General features: G+C 38.4%; 2 protein-coding genes across 4 annotated transcripts in view; one reads left to right on the forward strand and one right to left on the reverse strand.

The window, feature by feature from the left end:
* The window catches only part of LOC146618264 (vascular endothelial zinc finger 1-like), a 32,150-nt gene extending 14,588 nt beyond the window's left edge, over positions 1–17,562 (reverse strand). For all 3 annotated transcript variants that reach the window (XM_085371152.1, XM_085371151.1, XM_085371150.1), the window contains exons 1-2: positions 17,495–17,562; positions 11,007–11,764 (exon numbers count right to left, since the gene is read on the reverse strand). In XM_085371152.1, coding sequence (XP_085227278.1) covers positions 11,007–11,764; positions 17,495–17,527 — 791 coding nt within the window. In that variant the 5' untranslated portion in view covers positions 17,528–17,562. The remainder of the gene's footprint in view (positions 1–11,006; positions 11,765–17,494) is intronic.
* Positions 17,563–21,417: 3,855 nt separating this feature from the next.
* On the forward strand, positions 21,418–22,524 carry LOC146618265 (gap junction delta-2 protein). Its single transcript, XM_085370525.1, has one exon. The coding sequence runs from the start codon at positions 21,418–21,420 to the stop codon at positions 22,522–22,524; it is 1,107 nt and encodes a 368-aa protein (XP_085226651.1).
* The last annotated feature ends 353 nt before the right edge of the window (positions 22,525–22,877 follow it).

The raw sequence follows: 22,877 nt of genomic DNA on the forward strand, positions 1-22,877 counted from the left end.
GGCAAATTGAACCTCCCCCACCCTCATTCAGATCTGGCGTTTGGAACTATTTGGGTTTTCATGTGACATATGACCCTGAAGGTAAGCGCGTCATGGACAAAAGTAAAACAGTATGTTGGATGTGCCACGCAATGCTCAATTACATGGGTGGGAGCTAGTGTGTTAGCGCAGTTAGCTCATTAACGTGTTGGCCGTCCAGCCCCATACACGGGGCGATCCGCGGTAGCTCGTTAACGGAGATTTGCCGTGTTGTGGCGTTAACGTCATTTCAACGAGATTTACGCTGACAGCACTAGTGGGAACACAACGAATATGACTGCACATTTACGCCGACATCATCCTAGTGCAAAGACAAGTGGAAGCAGACAAAAACAACAAGCACGCATGCTACAAACTTTACCCGAGTCATTTAGACAGCTTTAGCACATGATTCTCCCTCATGGGGACCTGATATGTTTAATATGCTGCTGAGAATATAGCCCAGAAAAAGCGTATAGTATAGCTTTTATTTTGAAAAGAGACATTTCTCTGTAATAAACTCTCTTTTCCAAAGATGAGTGATTCCTCAATCAGATACAGGGCTCGCAAAATCGCTAGCCCGACGTCCCGGGGCTAGCGATTTTTCCAGTCGGGCTACCAAAATCTCTCTCTGCCCTGCCCGTCGGGCTATCGTAGGAAGGAAAAATATATGTCAATGCTTTTGCATTCTTTCGGAAATTTAGCTGGGTAATTATGTCATTGGCATCGGTGAGCCACTGTCAATATGTGACATATTGTAATTGCGTTTGAATTTGCGCTTGTTTTTTGCTTTCACTTTGCAATTGCGTGAACTGCGTATAGAGAGCGACAGCACTGATTGGTGAGTGATGATAATTTGCGCACCAATTCCTCTGACATCGTCTTATTAATCGTTAGCTTACTATGCAAACATGACAAGTGAAATCTTCCGCAGCTTAAACATGTGAGAGGTTGATCGCGCAGAGAATCGCTGAGCGTTATGTGAGTGTGTGTGTAAAAGCAGCAGGATATATATTTTAGTTCTGCTGAGCCAAATAAGACAGGTCAGGGTGAAGAAGTGACAGCCAAAGAAAAGCTTACCACAAAACTGAAAAGTTATGACAAATCAGACTATAAGGCAAAAAGAAAGTGCAGCTTTATGGTTTCATGGACAAAAGAATTTCTGTGGCTGCAATATGACAAGCTAAATAACCAGGGGTGCACATAAGTGGTCCGCAGGTGCGCATTCGCTGTCAAAATAAAAAACGCGCACAAGATAAGAAGTTGCAACGCGTGTTTGCGTACATAAGATTTTCAGGAGGAGGACAGACATTTGTTTAGACCTCTTAAAGATGTCGAAGAAGCTCCTTTAAGCAATTACTTTGGTGTTCCTCCACCTCCAAACAAATGTCAGAAGGAGTCCGAACCACAAAAGAAGCGCGTATTCTCGGAAAAGTAGTTGCAGGAGGTGAGCTGGCTTCAAACAAATGATGAACGCACAGAGATGCGGTGCGGAATGTGCCGTGAAAATTTAATAAATGACAAATTAAAAAGGCATGAACATTTTTTTTGTATCGAAAAAAATATCGAACCATGACACCAAAGTATCGAACTGAACCGAACCGTGAATTTTCTGTATCGTTGCACCCCTAATACGTACGTATGTGTACATAACATTATGAAATTTAATTCTAAACATTAAAACTAAAACTTACATTTACGTTAATTAATGTACGTATGTACACTGTGCAATGATATATTTTAACTTTTTTTTTTTTTTTTTTTTTTTAACTCGCTCATATTTATGCCTTACGATAGGCTAATTGCAAACGAAAAGCACGCGAAATAGCGCACTGCAACAACAATACGTCTTTCACGTGGAACAGTGAAGCACATTTCGCAAACGGATTTCGTTACACAGGCATTTTGTCGTACCACGGGCAAAAATATTGCTGTTCAGTGCCTTCGTAACTTGAATTTTTTGTTAAATGGGGTCTTCGTAAGCCGGGGTTCCACTGTATTTTATGAGGTGGTACTCATTGTGAAAAATTTGAGAACCACTGGGCTATGAATTATTTTGTACTGGGATGGTACAAGCTGAAGCTGGATGTGAAGGCGCTCCACATATCTTGCAGGAAAGTGCTAAACAGTCTGCAAATACCCACTGTGTCCTGGTTGAACTGCCAAAGGCAAGCAGCAACTTAAGTGGTAAACTGGACGTGGTATCCGATTATTAAGCGACGACGTGACGAATCCTACTTCTGGGCCTAAAGTAGTCTGCACTTAATATGGCTTTTGTGTTGTTAACATGTTTAATGCTTTGTATTTTCTTCTATTTAATCTCAAAAAGCTCCTAAAAAAAGTCAGTGATCACCGTTGACCTCCCTCGGCGTTTATTACCGCTAATCATTTATTTAAGCTCAGTTTTTAAAAACCTTACGATGTAACTACAGCCCAGCCCATGCAGCAGTATATGAATGATTAACCTCGTATTGTGGATGGATTATCTCAGTTGTTCTCCTGGCTGAAGTTTGGTCCTTATACAGCATCCTGCCATGCGATTACATTTGTTCCTGACCACTGAGAACCCTCACGTTAACTTTTATCGAGTGGAAAAAAAGTTAGCTTGTTTATATTATGCTAACATAGCTGTGTCGCTAGCGGTCACGTAGCACATCATTATATACCAGCTAGCCCAACTTCAGTAACCCTACAAACGTCACTGCTGTTTAGTTTTCTGTCTTCATTTATGTTGGAAGTGATAACAGAGCTGAACGTTTGAATTTGTTTCCAAACCGCCGCAGTCAGGACATGCTATATTGTATTTCGATGGAAGCTAGCGAGCTAACTTCCTGCCAACTTCTAACTCCGTTAAATGTCATAAATTCCGTTTCCAGTTGTTACACCTGGTAGAGCAGAACGCTGATAATTTTATTAAAGATTAAAGACTTAAGACAGTGTTTTAACTCTCAGTAATGCCACAGTGATCATTTGATATATGGACCTGCAGCAGAGTTTAGGCCCAGACACGGCTAGTGACGTCAGACTGAACGATCGGATTGACAGAGGACAATATCACCAAACTGTAGAGCCATATAGGTACTCTTTCTTTGAGAGGGTAAAACAGAGGAGAGAACATCTTTATGAAACTTGCTTTTGTGTTATCTTTGTCCACATTCGTGAAACAGTCTGGCTGACAGTTTCACGAATGACATCCAGGTCGCTTTCTTAGGCTTCGTCCACACTAATGCGTTTTCAAACAAAAACCGATCGTTTTCTCTCCATTTTGGCCTCCCGTCCACACTGAGACGGCGTTTTCCCCCAAGGAAAAACGCAGCGTTTTGAAAAGGCTCTCGAAAACGCATACATTTCAAAACGGAGCTGTCCCATCACAGTGTGGACACTCGAAAACGCAGACTTTCTAAAACGATGATGCATTTCAGTCATGTGATGCAGTCATGTGACCAATTAAACAAAGATAGTGGAGTGCATTATATAGCAGTTGTTTTGATTGCTCTCAATTTTGACACCCCTAAAAAACATTAATATCAGTTTGTACATGCTCCAGATAGTGTGGACGTAGCCTTAGTACTCCCTCAAATCTCAACAGCTGACATTGAAGCCAAACAGTGTGTTGACCCTGTCAGCCAGCATGTCATAGCTCAGGTTGAGTGAGGACGGTCACCAACACCATCACTGAGGGAAGAACTTCCCAAATAAGGTCACTGCCATCAAGTCTAATATTGCCCCACAGTGTGCTCGGTATCATGCTTACAATTTGCTTTCCTTTGATACTTGGTCCTTCTTTGCTCCTGTTACATTACAGTAAATCAGGGCTCTGCTTGGTCATTTGAAACCAACTTCACGCCCTCTTGTTGTCCTACCTGCTGCATTTTTCATTAGTGTCTTTGACAATTGGCCCCTGTTTAGTGGAAATGATGAATACTTCTCTTCATACTGGCTTACTTCCCAGCTTCTTTAAACATGCTGTTGTTGAGCAAATATTAAACAAACCTCATTTGGATCAGTCTCCAAACAGTTACAGGCCAATATCCAAACTGCTTTTTGTGTTAAAAATGTTGGGGAAATAAACAGTAGCAAAACAACTATTTCTTGGAGAAAAATAATGTTATGGACATTTTTCAGTCTGGTTTTAGCAAATTGCACTCCACTGAAACGTCTTTACTTTAAGTGTCTAGTGACATCGTGATGGCTGCACTGGAGAGTACACAGTTCTGGTTCTGTTGGACCTAGCCTCTGCCTTTGATACCATTGATCACAGTATTATGATTAATAGGCTCAAGGACTGTTTGAGATTACTGGTTTTGTTTTAAAATAGTTTATGTCATATCTGAGAGATCTTTTGCCGTTTTTGTGAATCAAGTGACGTCTGAAACGACAGTTTTGCCTTGTGGGGTACCTCAGGGATCTGTCTTGGGTCTGATTCTCTTTTTGGTCAATATTTACCCCCCAGGCCAAATCATTAGGCATTACAATAATAATTCCCATTATCTCTATGCTGATGACATCCAGTTATACTTTTCTTTCAAAGTCTCTTTAGTTTTGTAAAATTGTCTAGTTTAAGTAATTGCCTGACAGATATCAAGCAGTGGTTAAAACAACTTCTTCCAGTTAAATAAAAAAAAGAAAAAAAAAAAAAGAACTTTGATTATTGCTCATGACCATATGATTTCAGAAATTAGGCCGCATATCAGCTGCTTAAGACTGTTCTGTTTAATCAAGCATCAGAAACCTCAGTGTCATATTTGACAGTTCAGTGTTGCTAGAGCATCACTCCAAATGACTGGTTCAGAACTGTTTTTATCATCTAAGGCAGTAGTTCCCAAACGCTTTTTGCTAGGCCCCCCTTTGTTTTACAAGAAAAATGTTCGCGCCCCCCCCCCACGCACTAACGCATCCTCCAACCACACACACCCATATTTTGTTTATTTCACACCTCAAACATTTAGTAAACAATTAAGCTAATACAAGTAAACTGCAATAAATTACAGGTAGTAATAAAATAAACTATTAACTCTTTTATGCTACGTCCACACCTACTGTATTTTTGAAAACGCAGCTGTTTCGTCCACACAAACGGCGTTTCGAATCACCAAAAACTGAGATTTTTTAAAAACTCCTTTTTTGCGTTTACGTGTGGACGAGGAATACAGAGTTCGTCACGCAATGTCAAAGTTATGTGCCTTTTTTCACGTCACGCTGTGCGCCACGTTATTGTTTACATGAGATGAATTGCAGAATGGCAGATAGAGAAAATACTGTTAAGCTGAATATCTGCAGTTTTACACGCTTACATACACACACGCAGTCACTGTCCCTCCATTTAGAAAGGCAGAGGCATCACGGTGTAATTATTTTACGTGTAGTTTTTTTCCTGTGTAATAATATTCAACATTGCTATCAATACATTTTTAAAAAAAAAAAAAATGCCTCTCTGTGCAAAACGGGTTCAAAAACATAAACAGTTGTAGGATACTGTTTGTCCGTGATTTGGACAGGGTGAACAAATCGTGGCAGGATCAGCCTGATATTATTTGTATCCCACTGTAACTTCACTGTATAAAGAGCTAAAACCTCCAAAAATGTCAGGAGTAGTTAGTTATTATGAGAAGTGTTTGCGAACTAAAAATCAAGAATGTGGGATACTGTTTGTCTGTGATTTGAACATCCCAGTGCTGCTCCCGACGAAGGGAAAACCAATTCTGAAGGGGAGACCTACCTCGGCACTTGTGCAGGTGAAACCAAAGGGAAGATATGCTTCACCATATTTTCTAGTCTTTGGCTTAGAATGAAGTTGGTTTGGAAACATATTCAGCTATGCTTCAGCTCCTGCTTTGTGTTTGTGTGGCCACCCGTGCTAGCAGTGTCCAAACGTTTGTTTCCCCCCCCCCCCCCCTTTTCATACCGCGCCAATGGCCCCACACTTTGGTAAGGTCTGATCTAAGGACTGTTTCAAAACTCAAACTTCTAAACACCGCGTCTCTGTGGCTTTTAAACCCCAAAACACGCTGCGCCAAAAACTGGTCCACCCCAAGGATCGGTTCCCCCGTCACAAACAGAGTAACATAGAACACAGAAGAGCTATCTCGTCGGGCCAGGACTCTGCAGTCTATTTACACCTACAGGCCAGTGGACACTCTTTCAATAATGAGGATGTACACATTCTGGACAAGGAGGAATGCTGGTTTAGGCGTGGAGTCAAGGAGGCCAGTTATGTGAAAAGGGAAAGACCATCTCTGAATCGAGGAGGGGGCCTAAGGGTAAATTTTTTGCCATCTTACAATGCTATGATTGCAGCCATTCCTCAACTCTCTGTGAATGGTACTCATGGCAATTGATCAGTGGTCTTTGATCAGTGGGCATAATTATGATGAATGAACTGACCTCGGAGCCCAGTGTTCTTTCAGTGGTGCTAGTTTCAGTCATTATGTAATGTTTTTTTAAGATTGGGGAAAGCTGCAGTCAGCTGAGACTGAAGAAGTCACCTGGATGAGTGACAAAACATTTCTTCCACTGAAAACGCTACATCCAGATGAACAGAATCAACCTTTGGGGATTTATTCTTTGATGAGAAATTTTTTATTTTTTATTTATTTATTTTTAACCTTGATGGTCCTGATGGTTTCCCAACATTATTGGCATGACAAAAACCTGAGATGTTTTCTATGCACCACAGTGGAGGGGGCGTCATAGTAGTCTGGGGTGCTTTTTCCTTCAGTGGAACAATGGAGCTTCAGGAGGTGCAGGGGCGTCAAATGACTGTAGGCTATGTCCACTGGGTTTTTTTTTTTTTTTTCTCCCCTCAACAGGACGACACTACAGTACACAATGCCCACAAGAAAAGGGACTTCTTCCAGGAGAATACCATCACTCTTTTGGATCACCATCCTGCGTGTTCCCCTGATCTAAATCCAATTGAGAACCTTAGGGGATAGACTGCAAGGGAAGTTTACAAAAATGGACAACAGTTCCAGACAGTAGATGCCCTTCGTGCAGCCGTCTTCACCACTTGCAGAAATGTTTCCACTCACCACATGGAAACGCTTGCATCAAGCATGCCAAAATGAATTTTTGAAGTGATCAACAATAAGGTTGGAGCTACTCACTACTGAGTTCATGTTTGAAACTCTAATTTCTGTGGGTTTTTTTTTTTGGAGGTGTGGTCCTAAACTTTTGATCAGCAGTTTCATTCTTGTTTTCAATAAATTGCATGCTCCTAAAAATGTTTTATCTGACTCCCATTTCTTCTTGTTGCACGTTGGAGCTCAACTTGGAACTAGAGCATATGGCCAAAAATATTTATCACGATATGTATTTGAAAATTTGCAATAACGATATAACTGACGATATAATTGATGCGATACAAAATACAACTCCACAACTTTACTAGTGCACAAAACCCCCCCATTTATTTATTTTCACTTAAACAAGCTGTTTTTATGTGTATTAAAGCTATATAAAAATGTAACAGTGTAAATGCAAATTCCTTGCTGAAAGTTTAACCAAAAGGCATTTCCAGTAGAAATGGGCTGATATATCCTGAGCATAACCATGTATAATATCCACTGAAGTTAAAAAGAGGTGCTTTGCAACATTAAACTGCAGTGTGCCAAATAAAAAAGTCAAATACGCATTTTTCGGACCATAAGGTGCACAGGATTATAAGGCACATTAAGCGAAACAAAGCAGACAGATAAATAAAACTTTATTCAACTCATTCTTCTTGCTTCCTCCACTTCCGTACCATTGATTTATTAATGGTGTATTCTATCACAGCTGCTCTATTCCCATGTTGTTGCAGTATATTAATGACTAACCTCATATTGTGGATGGATTATCTCAGTTGTTCTTCTAACTGAAGTTTGGCCCGTTTACAGCATCCTGCCATGAGATTGCATTTGTCTCTAACCATAAGGAACCTTCACGTTAACTTTTATCGAGTGGAAAGTGGAAAGTGTTAGCGTTGATCCTCCAGCTTCACTGTGTTTGTTATGCAAACATAGCTGTGTCGCTAGCTGTTTTCATAGATGCCTGGATGTTAAACTTCATAGTTACACCTGGTAAAGCAGCAATGCTGATCATTTTATTAAAGATGAAAGAATTTAGACAGTTTTTAACTCTCAGTGATGCTGCAGTGTTCGTTTGACTTTGGGACCTGAAGCGGACGGAGTTTAGGACCCAGATTACTCCAAGAATGACGAGCACCTTAGTCTGACAAATACGGCAATAACAACGCCTGCTTGCATGTTCTACCCCCCCCAAAAAAAAGAAAAAAAGAAAAAGAAAAAAAAAAGTGCTTTGGTGGGCATCTGATGGATAAACACCGAACCAGTTCCACATCACTGAAGTGGCACCATTTTTACAAACCAATTCTGGTTCATCCGTTTCACTCAACGATCTGCTTTCTCCCTTCTCATTCTCCGTTGCCACCATGCTTTTTCGTTCATGTGTGTATGAAAACAAAAGGCACTGCGCATTTACCCATATTCTATCGCGATATTTCATTTTCTTATCGTTGCCTAACATTGTACCGGTATTACCGTGAACAGTATAATATGGCCCAGCACTAGATTGGAACCATGTTAAGATCCAACCATGCAAATTATTATTTTTTGGCCATTTTCAAGTAGTCATAAACTGGTGATCGGGACTGTATATCCTCCAAGATGACAATGCTCGTCCACACAAAACAGGGCTTATCAGAGAATTTTGAGTTGGAGGGGCTGGAATAGCCTGCTTGCAGTGCTGACCTCAACCCCAATGAACACTTGTGGAATGAGCTTGGATGTGCTGTTCATGCCAGAGTAACATACACAACAATGTTGACCGACTTGCGAAAAATCCTGGTTGAAGAATGAAATGCCATCCCCAAGCAGGAACTAAGCTGATGACAAGAATGAAGAGGTGGTGCCAGGCTGTTATGGATATATATGGTTCTTCCACATGCTTTTGACCATTGTTTGTTAAATGAATAAATTGTTAAATTGCCAATATGTCTTTCTTTAAACTTCAATTATTCAATCCAAGAAATGACACCAAAGAAGAGTCCATAGCAGAATAGGTTGTTTAGCATTGGCAGTGGAGATCTGTTAATTTTTTTTTGTGTGCGCAACCCACATACTCAACTCCGCTTCGGCTCCATTCACTAAAAAGAGCCGAGTCTTTTGGATCCCAACCGGCTCTTCAGGTTGTTTTGTTGCTTTGTTAATTAATTAATTTATTATCAGCAACAATATAAATTTATGCACAAAATGAATTACTAATGTAAAAAAAATGTTTTTTTATTTATATATGTTTATACATAAATATGCTTTTATTTATCCCTTTAAGACCTAGCATAGAGCAAGTCCGCCAGAGCTTATTTTTATGTTTTTACATGCTGTAGTACCATTTTTGGGAGCATTTCAAGTTGCTAAACATCAATAAAATTGTTATATCCCAAATGTTAATAATATGTATGCATTAAGTCTATAGTAACTACATAAATTACAAGAAAGTGCAATAAACTAGAAAAAAAAAAAATTGAAAATCTTTAAAAAAAAAAAAAACAAAAAAACAAAAAACATATTTCTAGTTCGAGAAATTTAAGTGGTTTATCCCTCAAAACTGTAAATACAAAAAAGTTACAAAACATAGTTTCCCACCACAGGAAATTTATTTTGAGTGTCTTCATAGTTTTTTTTTTTGGAGACATCAATTTTAATATACTGCAGGAAAATCGAAAATAAATATTATAATGTAAATTTGCAAAAAAAACAAAAAAAACAAAACAAAAACCAGCATGTGCATCAAAATAAACTATTTCCAGCAGTGCAATTTGAGTTCTAAGCATCCCAGAAACGATACAGAAAAGCATCAAGTCAACATGATTTAAAAGCACCAGTATAGGATTATACGGCCCCGAAGGTAAGAAACTACATTTACATAACTTCAGGTTTTGGGCAGGCAATGGCAGACATGCAATAGTTCACGCTGACGTCTATTCCAACGTAGGAAGTGTTATGAACAGCTGATTGGATCGGCAAAGCATGTTTCTAGAATATTATGTTTTTGTTGCTACAAATGCTTTTTAGGAAATTTTTGCAAGGCCATATGTGGAAGGAAACCATGACTTGGGACAAGGTGATGGCATGAAATTCCTCTGGTTTCATATGCCAAAAAAAATTATTGCTCTAGCTTATGTGGTTGCAGTTTTACAGGGATTTAGAAATAGTTACGCAAAATGAAGCGTGCCCGCTTTGACCGGTCACTCCACATAAAATGTAAAAAATAAATTATAAAATACAAAAAAAACAACTATTTACATTTCAACTTCTATTTAAATTTTCAGCTTTTTCCTTTTAAACAAATTTAAAGTGAAACAACACAAAACACTGCAAACCACAACACAATAAAAGTGAGAGAGAGAGAGAGGGTGAGAGAAAGAAAACAAACAAACAAACAAAAAACACCCTTTGTTCACTTCAAAGATCCGACTCTAGGAGCCGTTTCGTTTGCAACCGACACAAGACTAGTGGCTTAGGCCCCTTTTCTTTTGAGGTGCCACTTGTTTGAGATATAAATTTTTTCTTTCTGCACTAGTTGCTCTGCCCTCTTATTCTTTCATATCCCCCCCCATTTTTCTGTCCTCTGTCAATACTGGCATTGGGATATTACATATGCACTCATGAATAATGACAGAAATAAATACGTAAATGAAGAAAAGAGAAAAAAAAAAAAAAAGGAAAGAAAAAAAAACAACAACAACAACAACCCCCCCCCCCCCCCAAAAAAAACCCAAAACCAAAACAGTGTGTACCCTCAAATGGAAAAAACAGTGCGACAGCAGCCTGTCTACAGCCTAAAACTGAAATATAAAATTGAAGTGATTTTTTGGGGGGCTGGCTATTAGTGTGATCCCTCAAAAACAGTGTAGTGTAACAATTATGATTCCTTAAATTGTACAAATTTAGAAGAACTATAACAATAGAGAAATCAGAACCACATACCTAGAGAAGCCCTTCCCACAGACAGAACAGATGTAGGGCTTGTGAACTCCCCCATCATGGGAGCGGACATGGTATGTCATGCGATCCTTCCTTTTAAACCTCTGCTGACAGATGGGACATTCAAACGGCTTTTCGTCTGAGTGTGACAGCTTGTGGCGATTGAGGTGATACACATCTCTGAAGGCCTTACCACACATGTCACAACCATGGTTCTTTTTCACTGGCTTGGGAGGCTTTTTAGGGATGCTCTGTAGTTGTTGGTGTTGCATTGGGGTCATGCTGCTAGTGCCTGTGGATGCTGATGTTGTTGCTGTAGTCAGGACACCTGTGGCTACAGTAGTTATGTATGACGGATTTCCACTATTCTCACGTGGTACAGTGGATATGAGTGGCACCATGGTAGGAGCAGTCTGAGCCTTCTTAGGCCGTGACACCATCTTAACGCCAGTGTGGCAAGACTCGTGCCGCCGTAGATGGTAGCTGTCCCGGAAAGCTTTGTTGCAGTAGCCACAGATAAAGGGAGTCTTTGACTTAGGTTCCTTTTTAACCACAGCAACTGGAGCCACTTCACCAACTCCTCCAACAGCCCCAGTAGCCACATTGTTTTTAAGAAGTTCTGTAGCACTGACAGGTGGTTTCTGGTCCAACGGGATTGGCAGCACTGGTTTCTGATCAGGTGGCTCTGTCCCAGAATTAAGAAGAGGCAACAGGCTGTTTCCAGCTACTTGGTGTTGGTGATGCAGAGCCTCATTGGCCTGCTGTAATAACAAAATAAAACAAAATAAAAATCAAGAAGAGGACCTTTGAAAATTATGTTAATAGATACACATATCATCAAGGATTAGTAAAGTTAAGAAAGTACTGTGTATCTACTCTAACGGTCATGAGGATCATAGAAATGCTACAAATTAAAAAACATTAATAAATAGAATTTCAAAAAATAAAGAAAAAAAAAAAAAAAAAAAAAATACTGATGACCACCAGTGCTACCCTATAGCCTCCTTGTAGACATGCCTATCGGTATTAATTTAAAAATCCTACGCTGCCTTGTTCTCGAGTTATCACATTCATAAGATTTTCAGAAAATGTGACTTCGAATTCATTTGAAACTTAGTAAATGCACCAATGGCAGGGGTGGGCAACTCCAGGCCTCGAGGGCCGGTGTCCTGCAGGTTTTAGATGCGTCTTTGATCAAACACATGAACTAATCATGTGATTCAGGTGTGTTGATCCAGGGTGATATCTAAAGCCTGCAGGACACTGGCCCTTGAGGCCTGGAGTTGCCCACTCCTGACATATGGTGAAAAACCTAGGTGACTTCATTCTTGAGTTTTCACATTCACAAACTTGGGTGCTCATGCTGCCCGCCTAGTAGGGCGACGACAATACCCCATCAGTCTTTTACGGCTGAGGAGTAAAAGGTTTATTAAATATGTTTGTGGTTTTCACAGTAAAAGCCTTTTTTACTACTACTACTACTGATTTTTAAGGTCATACAGTATGTGGGGAAAAACCAACAAAAACTAAAGCCATACATGTGCTATTGTACTGAAATAAAGGACACCAGGGGGTAATTTTAAATTGGGTTTGAGTTTTTTAAGAGACAGGAAGGAGTTTGTGAAATTAAATGGTTGTTGCTCCTTACGTATGGACACTGCTTGTGGTGTACTGCAGGGGTGAGTTTTAGGCCCCAAATTCTTAAACTTATACATTAATGACATTTGTAAAGTGTTCAAAGCGGTAAAAAAAAAAAAAAAAAAAAAAAAAAAAAAGGGTACCATTTGCTGATGATACAAACATTTTCTGCTCTGGTGATTATCTGCAGCACTTATCGGATGAGATGACAAATGAAATAATTAAACTGAAGCTTTGGCTTGATTTTAAAAAAATAATCAAAAAAAAAATCATTGAACTTAAATGAAACTAAAACTAAATGTATGTGTGCGGGTGTGTGGGCAGGAGCACGAGGCAGCCACTACACCTCAAGTCACTACTGCGCAGATTCTGGCTTCAAAAGTGCAACATGGCAGCTTCCACAAACAGGACATTTTGGCTTCATTTTTGTATAATGGGAAGAAGTGCAACCAAGTCGGCAATCTTTTCTACAGTCACTGGTACATATTTACCACAGGTTTCAGGTTTTTCCAATTAGGTCATAGTACCTGGTACTAGGTACTAAAATAGTACCTGCTCGAATGGGTGTTCCAAGCAATCTGAGCAGGTACTAAAATGTGATGTTGTCAGACTGCATGCCCTGCACTGGTGTGCCTAACTTTTTTTTCTTAGGTGCACCCGAATTTCTCAACTGCATCGTTTAACACCGCAGATTTAAATGCACACTTTATAAAAAAAAAAAATTAAAAAAAAATTGCTGTCCATACAGGCAATATTGACTTGTATATGATTAACTAACAAGCTTGTCAACAAACTTCTTTATTTGGAGCACATTTTTACAAGAAACATAAGTTACCATATTTTTTGGATCATAAGGTGCACTGGATTATAAGGCGCATTAAGCAAAACCAAACAGTCAGATAAGTCAAACTTTACTCAACTCATTCTAGTTTGAAATCCGCTTTGTAAGCATGTCTCTTAAAAGGTGCCATTTTGGGGTCCTTACATACACACAATACAGTAATTAGAGCAGGGCGATATGACCAAAAATATTTATCACTATATACATTTGAAAATTTGCAATAACGATATAACTGACGATATAATTAATGCGAGACAAAATACAAAATATAACTCCACAACTTTAGTAGCGCAAAAAAACCCCATCAATTTATTTTCAACAAGCAGCTGTTTTTTTTTAATGTGCATTTATGTGCAAATGCAAATTCCTTGCTTAAAGTTTAACCAAAAGGCATTTCTAGTGGAAATGGGCTGAAATATCCTGAGCATAACCATGTATAATATCCACTAAAGTTAAAAAGAGGTGCTTTGCAACATTAAACTGCAGTGTGCCAAATAAAAAAGTATTTTTCGGCCCATAAAGTGCGCCGCAGATTAAGCGAAACAAAGCAGTCAGGTAAGTCCAACTTTTCTCAACTCATTCTTCTTGCTTCCTCCACTTCTGTACCATTGATTCATTAATGCTGTATTCTATCACAGCTGCTCTATTCCAGTGTTGTTTCTGATGGACAAACACCAAACCAGTTTCACATCACTGAAGTTGCACCATTTTTACAAACCGATTCTGGGTCATCTGTTTCACTCAACAATCCGTTTTTCCCCCTTCTCATTCTCCGTTGCCGCCATGCTTTTTCGGCAATGTGCGTATGAAAACCAAGGAACTGCGCATGCGCGTTTTACCCAAATTCTATCGTGAAATTTTATTTTCTTATCGTTGTGTATCATTGTACCGGTATTACCGTGAACGGTATAATATGTCCCAGCCCTAACGGTAATATTATGCTGAGGCATGGTACATATTACTCTGTGAGGCTCCCGACTACTGTAGCCATAATGCGTGAACAACCCATCAAGTGGTGCGGTTTCAAAGCTTACCAAAGTTGTACTTAAAACATTTTGACAGATTTTTGAGTGCCAGTTACCACATAAAATCATTTCGCGGTCAGTAAGCACAACCGGAATTCATACATACATTTGTATGAAGTCTGTATTTTAAGTGCACCTTACAGTCCAAAAAAATATGGTACTGAAAAAGTTCCTGTGATCAAAGTTCTTCGCTGAGCTGAAATTTTAACTTAAAATATGATATGATATAATGTGTGTCTGTTGTTGACCACACAGAGACTTTCAGAGTTGCGGAGATTTTTTTCTTTTTTACTCAAACGGCTGGTCGCACTGGCGCTCCCAGCCATGTTTTTTTTTTTACAAAAAAGGAAGTAACCATCAACACTGACATTTCAACCCTGTGTCAAGCTTATAAACCACAAATGTTTTGAAACACTGTTCCAAAGTGCGGTCCAAAACCCCACATCATGTGATCACAGCTAACTCAGATTTTGGTGCAATTCATCCCGGTGGCTTACCTGCTGCTTCGTGGCTGTTTTTGACAATGTAGAGCAAAACCTGATGACACTGCAAACTCACAGAAAGCCAACCCAGCCTGAAAGCAACTTGAAAACTAATATTTTTCTATACAAACATTTACATATGACAAATATAGCCATTGATACTTTTCTTATTCATTTTAAATTTCCGTAAGCGTTATCAGCATCAAACATCTTCCACACTGATTGCTGTGGCCTATGCTTAACTTACCTAATAAAGTAGGCAACATTCAAATCCTCAAAACTTATCAAAATAGAAATAGAAATTAGCAACCTTTTCTCAATACATTTTATTTTATGAACTGGATGCACTGAATTAATTAACACAATACGAGGGGGTAGTATAGGCATTACATTATTTAACTATTTTAACTCTTTCAATATTTGAACACTTTTCTTACTGTGTCTAAGGAGTTTTCCAAAACATACATTGATCATAATTATTGATATTGAAAAAGCAGGTTCAAATGATATTTATTCTACAAGCCATCAGATTTCTCAACATGACCAACAGGTTGCCAAGTTGGGGGGGGCGTAGCTCAGGAGGTACAGCCGGTCATCAATGATGCCTGGCTCCCGCAGTCTGCATGCCAAATATCCTTGGGAAAGTTAATAACCCAAAGTTGGTCTCCGATGCATCCCTCAGAGTATGTGTGTGAATGTTAGCTAATAAGAACTAAAAGCAAAGAACAAAGTGCAATGAAGGATGCAAGAGTCTGCATATTGTGTGCTTATGTTTTTTATGTTGATGTGATTGATTTTGTTGTGGTGTGAACGAATGTCAGGTGACTTCTGCTGCAACCCTGGTATAGTATATAGCTTTGTTTAGAATTTTGCAATGATCACCAAATATAATTTTCAATATGTGATCATAGCCACAATGGCCAGCAGGTGTCCCTGTCAAGATGGCTGTAGAACTGATTTAAAACCTTGGCACAATCGCAGCGTAATTGCTTTGACTATTTCACTGATTCACAAAGGCTCACTTTACCTATCATGACTATTTAGTACCGCATTTGTATTAGCATTTTAGCAATTGGCATGGGTCGGCCAAATTCCTCCTTTCCGAGCAACAACAAGTAGAGTAGATTGCTGGATAGTGTAGTAGTAAGACTACACACCTTTGGAGCGGGTATCCAGTAAGGGTCCTGGATAGACCCATGTACTCTGTATGATTGTGTATGTGACAAATAAAGCTTGCTTGCCAGCTGCTCTATCATGCTGCTCCAAAAAAATATTTATACAAATCTTCTAAGCTAAACATCATTAAATAAGATAATGGGAAAAAAATTGTACAACTGCCACTGTTAATACAATGTATAGATTAATTATGGTAAGACTCCTATTTGAAAAACTGTTGGCATGTCTACAAATCTTATATTGATGCAGGTAAATATTGTCTTGCTGTTTATATTCAGATCTCATGAAAAGACTAGAAAAAAAATATCAGGTTATGGCGCAGGGTTTCTTAAGGTTTTGCAGTTAAGATGTACACAAAGTGTAGATTTAATACCAGTTGTTCAGAGAACATGATACACTATAAAAATAGTGCGTGTCAGTTATACTTAAACAGATACAAAGTTGACTGCGGACAGTAAAAATTAAGCAAAAATTAAACACCGACCTTCTATAATATGGGATTATTTCATAAAACTTAATTTATTCGGCATATAGACTATATACAATTTACAACCTCCTTTTCGTTTCTCAAAACAAGATTAAATGATCAAACAGCATGTGAATTGATTCTGAACTTACTTACAAAACTAATGAACCAGATGACTTTATAGTTTATTTTTCTAGTTTGCAAGTCGTGGCTATTGATCATTGATAAGATAAAGGGTAACGTTTGGAGCCTTGAATGTGATTTAATCACTTCTCTTGGCGTGCTAAGTAGCCCCTTAGTTATAGTGCTAGGGTTAGCTCCGTTCTTGTTAACGGGGCCAGTCAAGAGCTTAAGCTCCCCACCGCTTTCTTGCTTTGTTAACCCTCTGTACTATTGCAATAGCCACGGTGCACACGGGAAAAGTGTCTGGTTAGCGAATCCGTTAGCCTATTAGCTTAGCTTACCTATATACAATAGCAAAAGCTTTGCTTAAAGCTAATTTGCTAGCGCGCGCATCACCAAAATCCGAGCTACAAATTAGCTTTATAGTCACATAATGTGACCATTAAGCTGTAAATGGCACAAATTGCAAATTATGAACCGACACAGATTTCTGGCTATTTAACTGATACCAAGACTATACTGTATCTAAGTTGGCAACACAAAGTCTGGAGCTCTTGGATTCGACAAAGCTAGTTAGCAGTTCGTTACAGGAAACCACTCAGCGGAGCTATCTAGCAGGGTATCGCTAACACCTTTGTTTTTCTTGGCTAACTCTTAGTAATTTCAGAAACGGATAAAACCCATTTAGCAAACAATATTTACGCTTTATGGCAAACGTTTATGGAGACTGTGCCACTTACTTGAAATAAAAACGTACTCCAGCTCGGTTCCATTGCAACACTTGGGCTAAAATCTGAAGGAAGCCTATAAGGAATCTACAACAAAGCAGCTAAATATGGCAGCGACAACTTCCTGTAACCCCAAGGACTAAATCAAGTCCAATATACTTTTTTTAAACTTTACTTTAAACAATTCCCCTTTCATATAGTTCACATATATTTTGTCACTAGAGACTGAAAAAAAATGTTACAAGACAGATGTACTTAAACATGTGACATACGTGCTGCTGAATCAAACTGTGCTGTACGGACTATTTCGTTATATCTCTCTCTCCTTCTCTCTCAGTCTTTATATGTACTGTTAATAGTAACAAATAACAAGTTATCTATCCCTTATTTATTCCATAATTTAATCCAATATCTCTGCCCCCTGCACAACTGCACCATAAACATAAATATGCAATATATGTTTCTATTGTAAATATTGTCTGTTTTCTATTATGTTACATTGAGAACTAATAAGTAACCAGGCTAGTATCAGCTTTACTGACCATAAATAACTACTGGTCAGTAAAGCTGGTTCTGATAGATGTTGAGGGCAATTCTTTTTATTCCTAAAAAATTCTTAAGTGAGTGAAGTAGGTAATTCACTCACTTGGGAATTGAGTGAACCCAGAATCTTCATTTCTAGCTTTTCTTGTTTACAAGCATCAGGACCAACTCATCTTGCTTGATGTTGACTTCATTCTTTGTTTCACAGTGCGTTTTTTGAGGATCAACTTTTCACAAAAGCGCGACATTGAGCGACGGATTCAGATCCAGAAAATTTGGAAGTTCATGTTGTTTTTTTGTTACACGCTCAGTGTGTAAAGGCCTTTAATCCAAAATTGATAGTTGAGTCTGAAATCAAACATGGCACAAATTCCTCTAATTAATCAACCATTTACTTGCCAAATGCTAAAAACTTATAAAAATTCTTTTCACTGCACTCCAAAGGCCATTAAAGGCCAAGAGTGTTGCAAAAAAGCGATACAAAATTCATAATTTTCCAGATCTGAACTTACTGTGTAACGTATATACAGAACTTAAGTCATTCTGTGATTTACTATAATAAATCACAGAATGCTCACTTACATGTTTAGCTTTTTTCACAGAACTCACAGAGAGTAACTGGTCTCAGAGCAGTGAAAGCAGAAACAGCCCAATAGATCCAAACCCAGGATTTTCATGTGAGGCAGCAGTGCTGACCACCTCACCAACAAATCAGCCAAATTTAAATCAGGCAATCTTCTGTTTTATTAGCTATAAGGTCACTTATCAATTATTTTTGAATAAATGTACTCAGTTCATTTTATTTTACTTTGATTTATGATGTTGTTCACATTTAGCTAACTGGGTATTTTAGTTTTATCCTGCTTTGCTGAAGCTAAATCAGTCTTTTTCTAAATCGGTATAAAATCATAAGTTAGTAACAAATTTGAGAACAAGACACAATTCATCGGAGAAGCTGCTCCTGAACACTTCTCCAGCACAATTATTTCCACTGTTAAGGCCCTTGTGACAAGAGAAGAGAGTCTGTGTTATGATCTACAGAGTCTGGGACTTGATTACATATGCAAAAACCAAAACATTTTTTTCCACTTTTGAACTCCGCTGCTGCATGCTATCAAAGGATACAACAGATGTGAACATACTGACTCCAGCTGAAACCTGCTATAGTCTAGAAAGTAACAAAATTTGTCTGTAACTTGTACTGTTCGAGGTGGTTCAAGCAGAGCCTTTGCAAAGACCTGCATTATGTTTACTTTCCAGCCTGTTCCATATGCTTTTTGTTTTACAGTTCCCGGGTGTTCAGAAAATGAGCCCACTCATTGTGCTTTGTTGTATTGTACATTGCCAGCCTTTTTGTAAAATAGCACAATGTCAGCTTCAGATAGACTGGCTTAATGTGTGTTCTCTCTTTCCACACTCAGCGGGATTCAATTCATCAACATTTTAAATCAAAAATAGCCATGCAAATGGTGCAGTAAAGGCTACATTATGCGGATTTATGCTGCAAACCTTAAGGTTAGGTGAGTTCAAATGGGATTCTATTGAGTTCAAATGCTGCTTTTTCATGGTTGTATTTTTTTAACACTTCTCTGAGTCTACTAAAAATGCACTAAAAAAGTATGTTATTGTCCAGGAAGAAAATTGAAAATGACCAAAATTTGGGTATCCTAAGGTAAAGTTTTCTCTATATGATTTGTTGTTATTCATATAAAGATTTTCAGTGAGACCTTTCAGTAGATTATAAATAATTTAAACATTTTAGAAAAAAATAACCACCATCAGAGTAAAGATAAATATGTAAATAGCTTTTTCTACAATAACAATAATGAGCTAAATACTGTAAAAAAAAAAAAAAAAAGAATAAAAAAGATAAAAAAAGAAAACTGAAATGAGTTCCTGTAAAATCCACTGTTTAGGGTTGAGAATGGTTCCTTGATATATTTCTTTTGAAGGGGGGGGGGAAGCACCATTACTATACAACAATAATATTACCAGTGTCAGACATTAGGTTTCACAATACTTCATTTGCTATAATGCTTTATTGATTTGCCTGAGCATGCATGATCAGTAATGTGGTTTTGGGTGTTTTGGGTGAAGATGTAAAACAGATAAAACAAAAACCTTTGGCCATTTGATTTTATTTTAAATTTTTGTCTGCTTGTAAATTTAAATTTCCAAAAAACCCTAACCCTAGCCCTAAACTAATAAAACTGAGAGTTTTATACAAAGATTCTAGGTTTGACAGCTGCAGTTAAGAGCAAAGATGATAGACAGAAAATTGTAAAATATAAAACAATAGTCACATCACTGAGATCAATGAAAAATACTCCCAGGTACTATATTCATCACATAAAAGTTGGGGAATGAAACAGTTCAGTGTCCCACTTGCAAAACGGAATAAAAAATACAGTCCAAATTTCAACAGAGAACAGCAGTTGTCCCCCCAGACTCAACACCCTATACGTAATAGGCTGACAGTCACCAATATTAATTATATATTTCACAGAATAACAGCAAATGATTACTATAAACTGTTTTAATCTAAGCCATCTTGAGTCTGGGGCACATACCTGCAGACAGAAAAATATGACAGCACTGTTTTCAGTGTGGAATATAAACAGTGTAGATTATGAGTACAGTCAGATACACCTGCCCTCAATTAACTCAAGCCAATCACAGCGATTGGCTGACCAATTGTGAAACACACAAAGCCATTTCCCACAGCAAATATGGAGATGAGTTTATGAAGGTGAGTTGCTACATAGGCTGCACTGTAGTCGACCATGTTACAAGAGAAATGCACAACATTTCCCTCTGAAATGAAGTGCAGCAGAAGTAGAAATTAACACATTAAGTACATATTTAAGACATATTTAGATATTTTCATATTTAAGTGTAAGTTCTTCAAATTTGTACCTAAATACAGTTTTCAATAAATGAACTTAGTTACGGTGACAAACCACTCAGAACTGTTGGAAGGTCTCTTTCTGCTCTCTAAAACAGATGTTTCTAAAAGCATAATTGTGATCCTGAGATGCTTCAACAAACTTGACTGTAACAAATATATTTCAATTGTTAAGTGATAACAAAAAAGTGTTTTTACATGGCAAATGCTTTATTGTATATATAATGTATTTAAAATCTAATATATAATATATTATAATGTAATATATACAGTAGTGAGTTAATATAAGTTAATATATTTTCCAGAGTTTTCAGCTACATATCAGAGTCTTCATCAGTGAATAATATTACTGCTTATCATTTTACCAAGAAATTGGCAATAGGTTTAAGCTAGTATATATTACTTCAGTCAGTTGAACCTAGTCTGAGTACACCCTAAGTTGTCCTATTATTAATAGCCCCTTTTACTTTCTGTCTAAGATTAAGCCATGGGTGACTGGTCCATACTTGGTCGCTTTCTGTCTGAGGTCCAGAACCACTCTACAGTGATAGGCAAGATCTGGCTCACTATGTTGCTCATTTTCCGCATTCTGCTGGTAGCCTTGGTGGGTGATGCTGTCTACAGTGACGAGCAGTCCAAATTCACCTGTAACACCCAACAGCCTGGATGCAACAACGTCTGTTATGACACATTTGCTCCTGTTTCACATCTACGGTTCTGGGTCTTCCAAATTGTACTCGTCTCTACTCCATCTATTTTCTACATAGTTTTTGTACTGCATAAGATTGCCAAGGATGAGAAGCTTGATGGCCAGAGGACACAGCTGCTATCCCAGAGAGTTCCCAAACAAAGGTCCGGGGAAATTAGGAAAGATGGCATGGAAGCAATAAAGGTCAACATCCCCACTTACTACCCTCATTACAGTGGGGAATGGAATACAAGTGAGAGGGAAGATGTAAAGAAAAGCCTTCTGGAAGAAGCTTATGATGAAATGGGAGAGGACCCCACCCAGCAGTCCAACCAGGTTCTTCTTATTTACATTCTTCATGTATTACTACGATCTGTACTGGAGATCACCTTCCTGGTCGGCCAGTACTTCTTGTTTGGGTTTGAAGTGCCTCACCTGTATCGCTGTGACTCGTATCCTTGCCCTACTCGTACAGACTGCTTTGTATCACGTGCCACTGAGAAGACCATCTTCCTGAACTTTATGTTCAGCATCAGCTTGGGCTGTTTCATCCTTAACATTGCAGAGCTCCACTACCTGGGGTGGATTTATATTTTTCGCATACTCTGCTCAGCTTGCTCCACCTGCTGCCGTCAGGAGCAGAATCCTGTCAAATTATACTCAAACCATAACCCCCTGATGCTGCAACTCAGGCATTCTGTGAGGGGTCAGGTGTTTCTGCAGACTCAAGCAACCATGGCCCAGGAAAAGAAAGGAAGCCTACTTGGACATGCCCCAGCTATCTCGTTTGAAACAGACTCAACTGTGGAATGCACCTCCAAGAGAAGTCCAGACAGCAAAGACAAAGTAAAAGTTAAACTGGCTAATATGGCCAGGCTGGGATGGACTAGGAAGTCTTGGCTATGAGAGAGAAATTTTTTGTATTTGTATTAGCTTTGTAAAAAAACAAAAAACAAAAAAAAAAAACGGACTGAAAAGGGAACTAAGGCCTAGCGTACCCCTTTTTTTAAAAATTGCTTTTCATTTAAATAATTGAATATATTATGGGAGGGACTTTCTGTGTGGGACTCTACTATTAGTTTTAGCTATTGTGAAATCTAGTGCTCTAAAGTAACCCAGCTAATACCTCTTAAACACCAAAAGTACATCATTATGCAAAGAACACTTTGTTTGGAAACCTGGAGTCATGGAATGATATTACTAGACATGTAATAACTCATAACTGGACCAGGGAAATTTCATTTGCAGTATCTTGTATC

This window comes from Diplotaxodon limnothrissa, linkage group LG14 (assembly GCF_057381915.1).
Source record: "Diplotaxodon limnothrissa isolate DT_005_m linkage group LG14, D_limnothrissa_male_GT1.1, whole genome shotgun sequence".
Classification (NCBI taxonomy): domain Eukaryota; kingdom Metazoa; phylum Chordata; class Actinopteri; order Cichliformes; family Cichlidae; genus Diplotaxodon; species Diplotaxodon limnothrissa.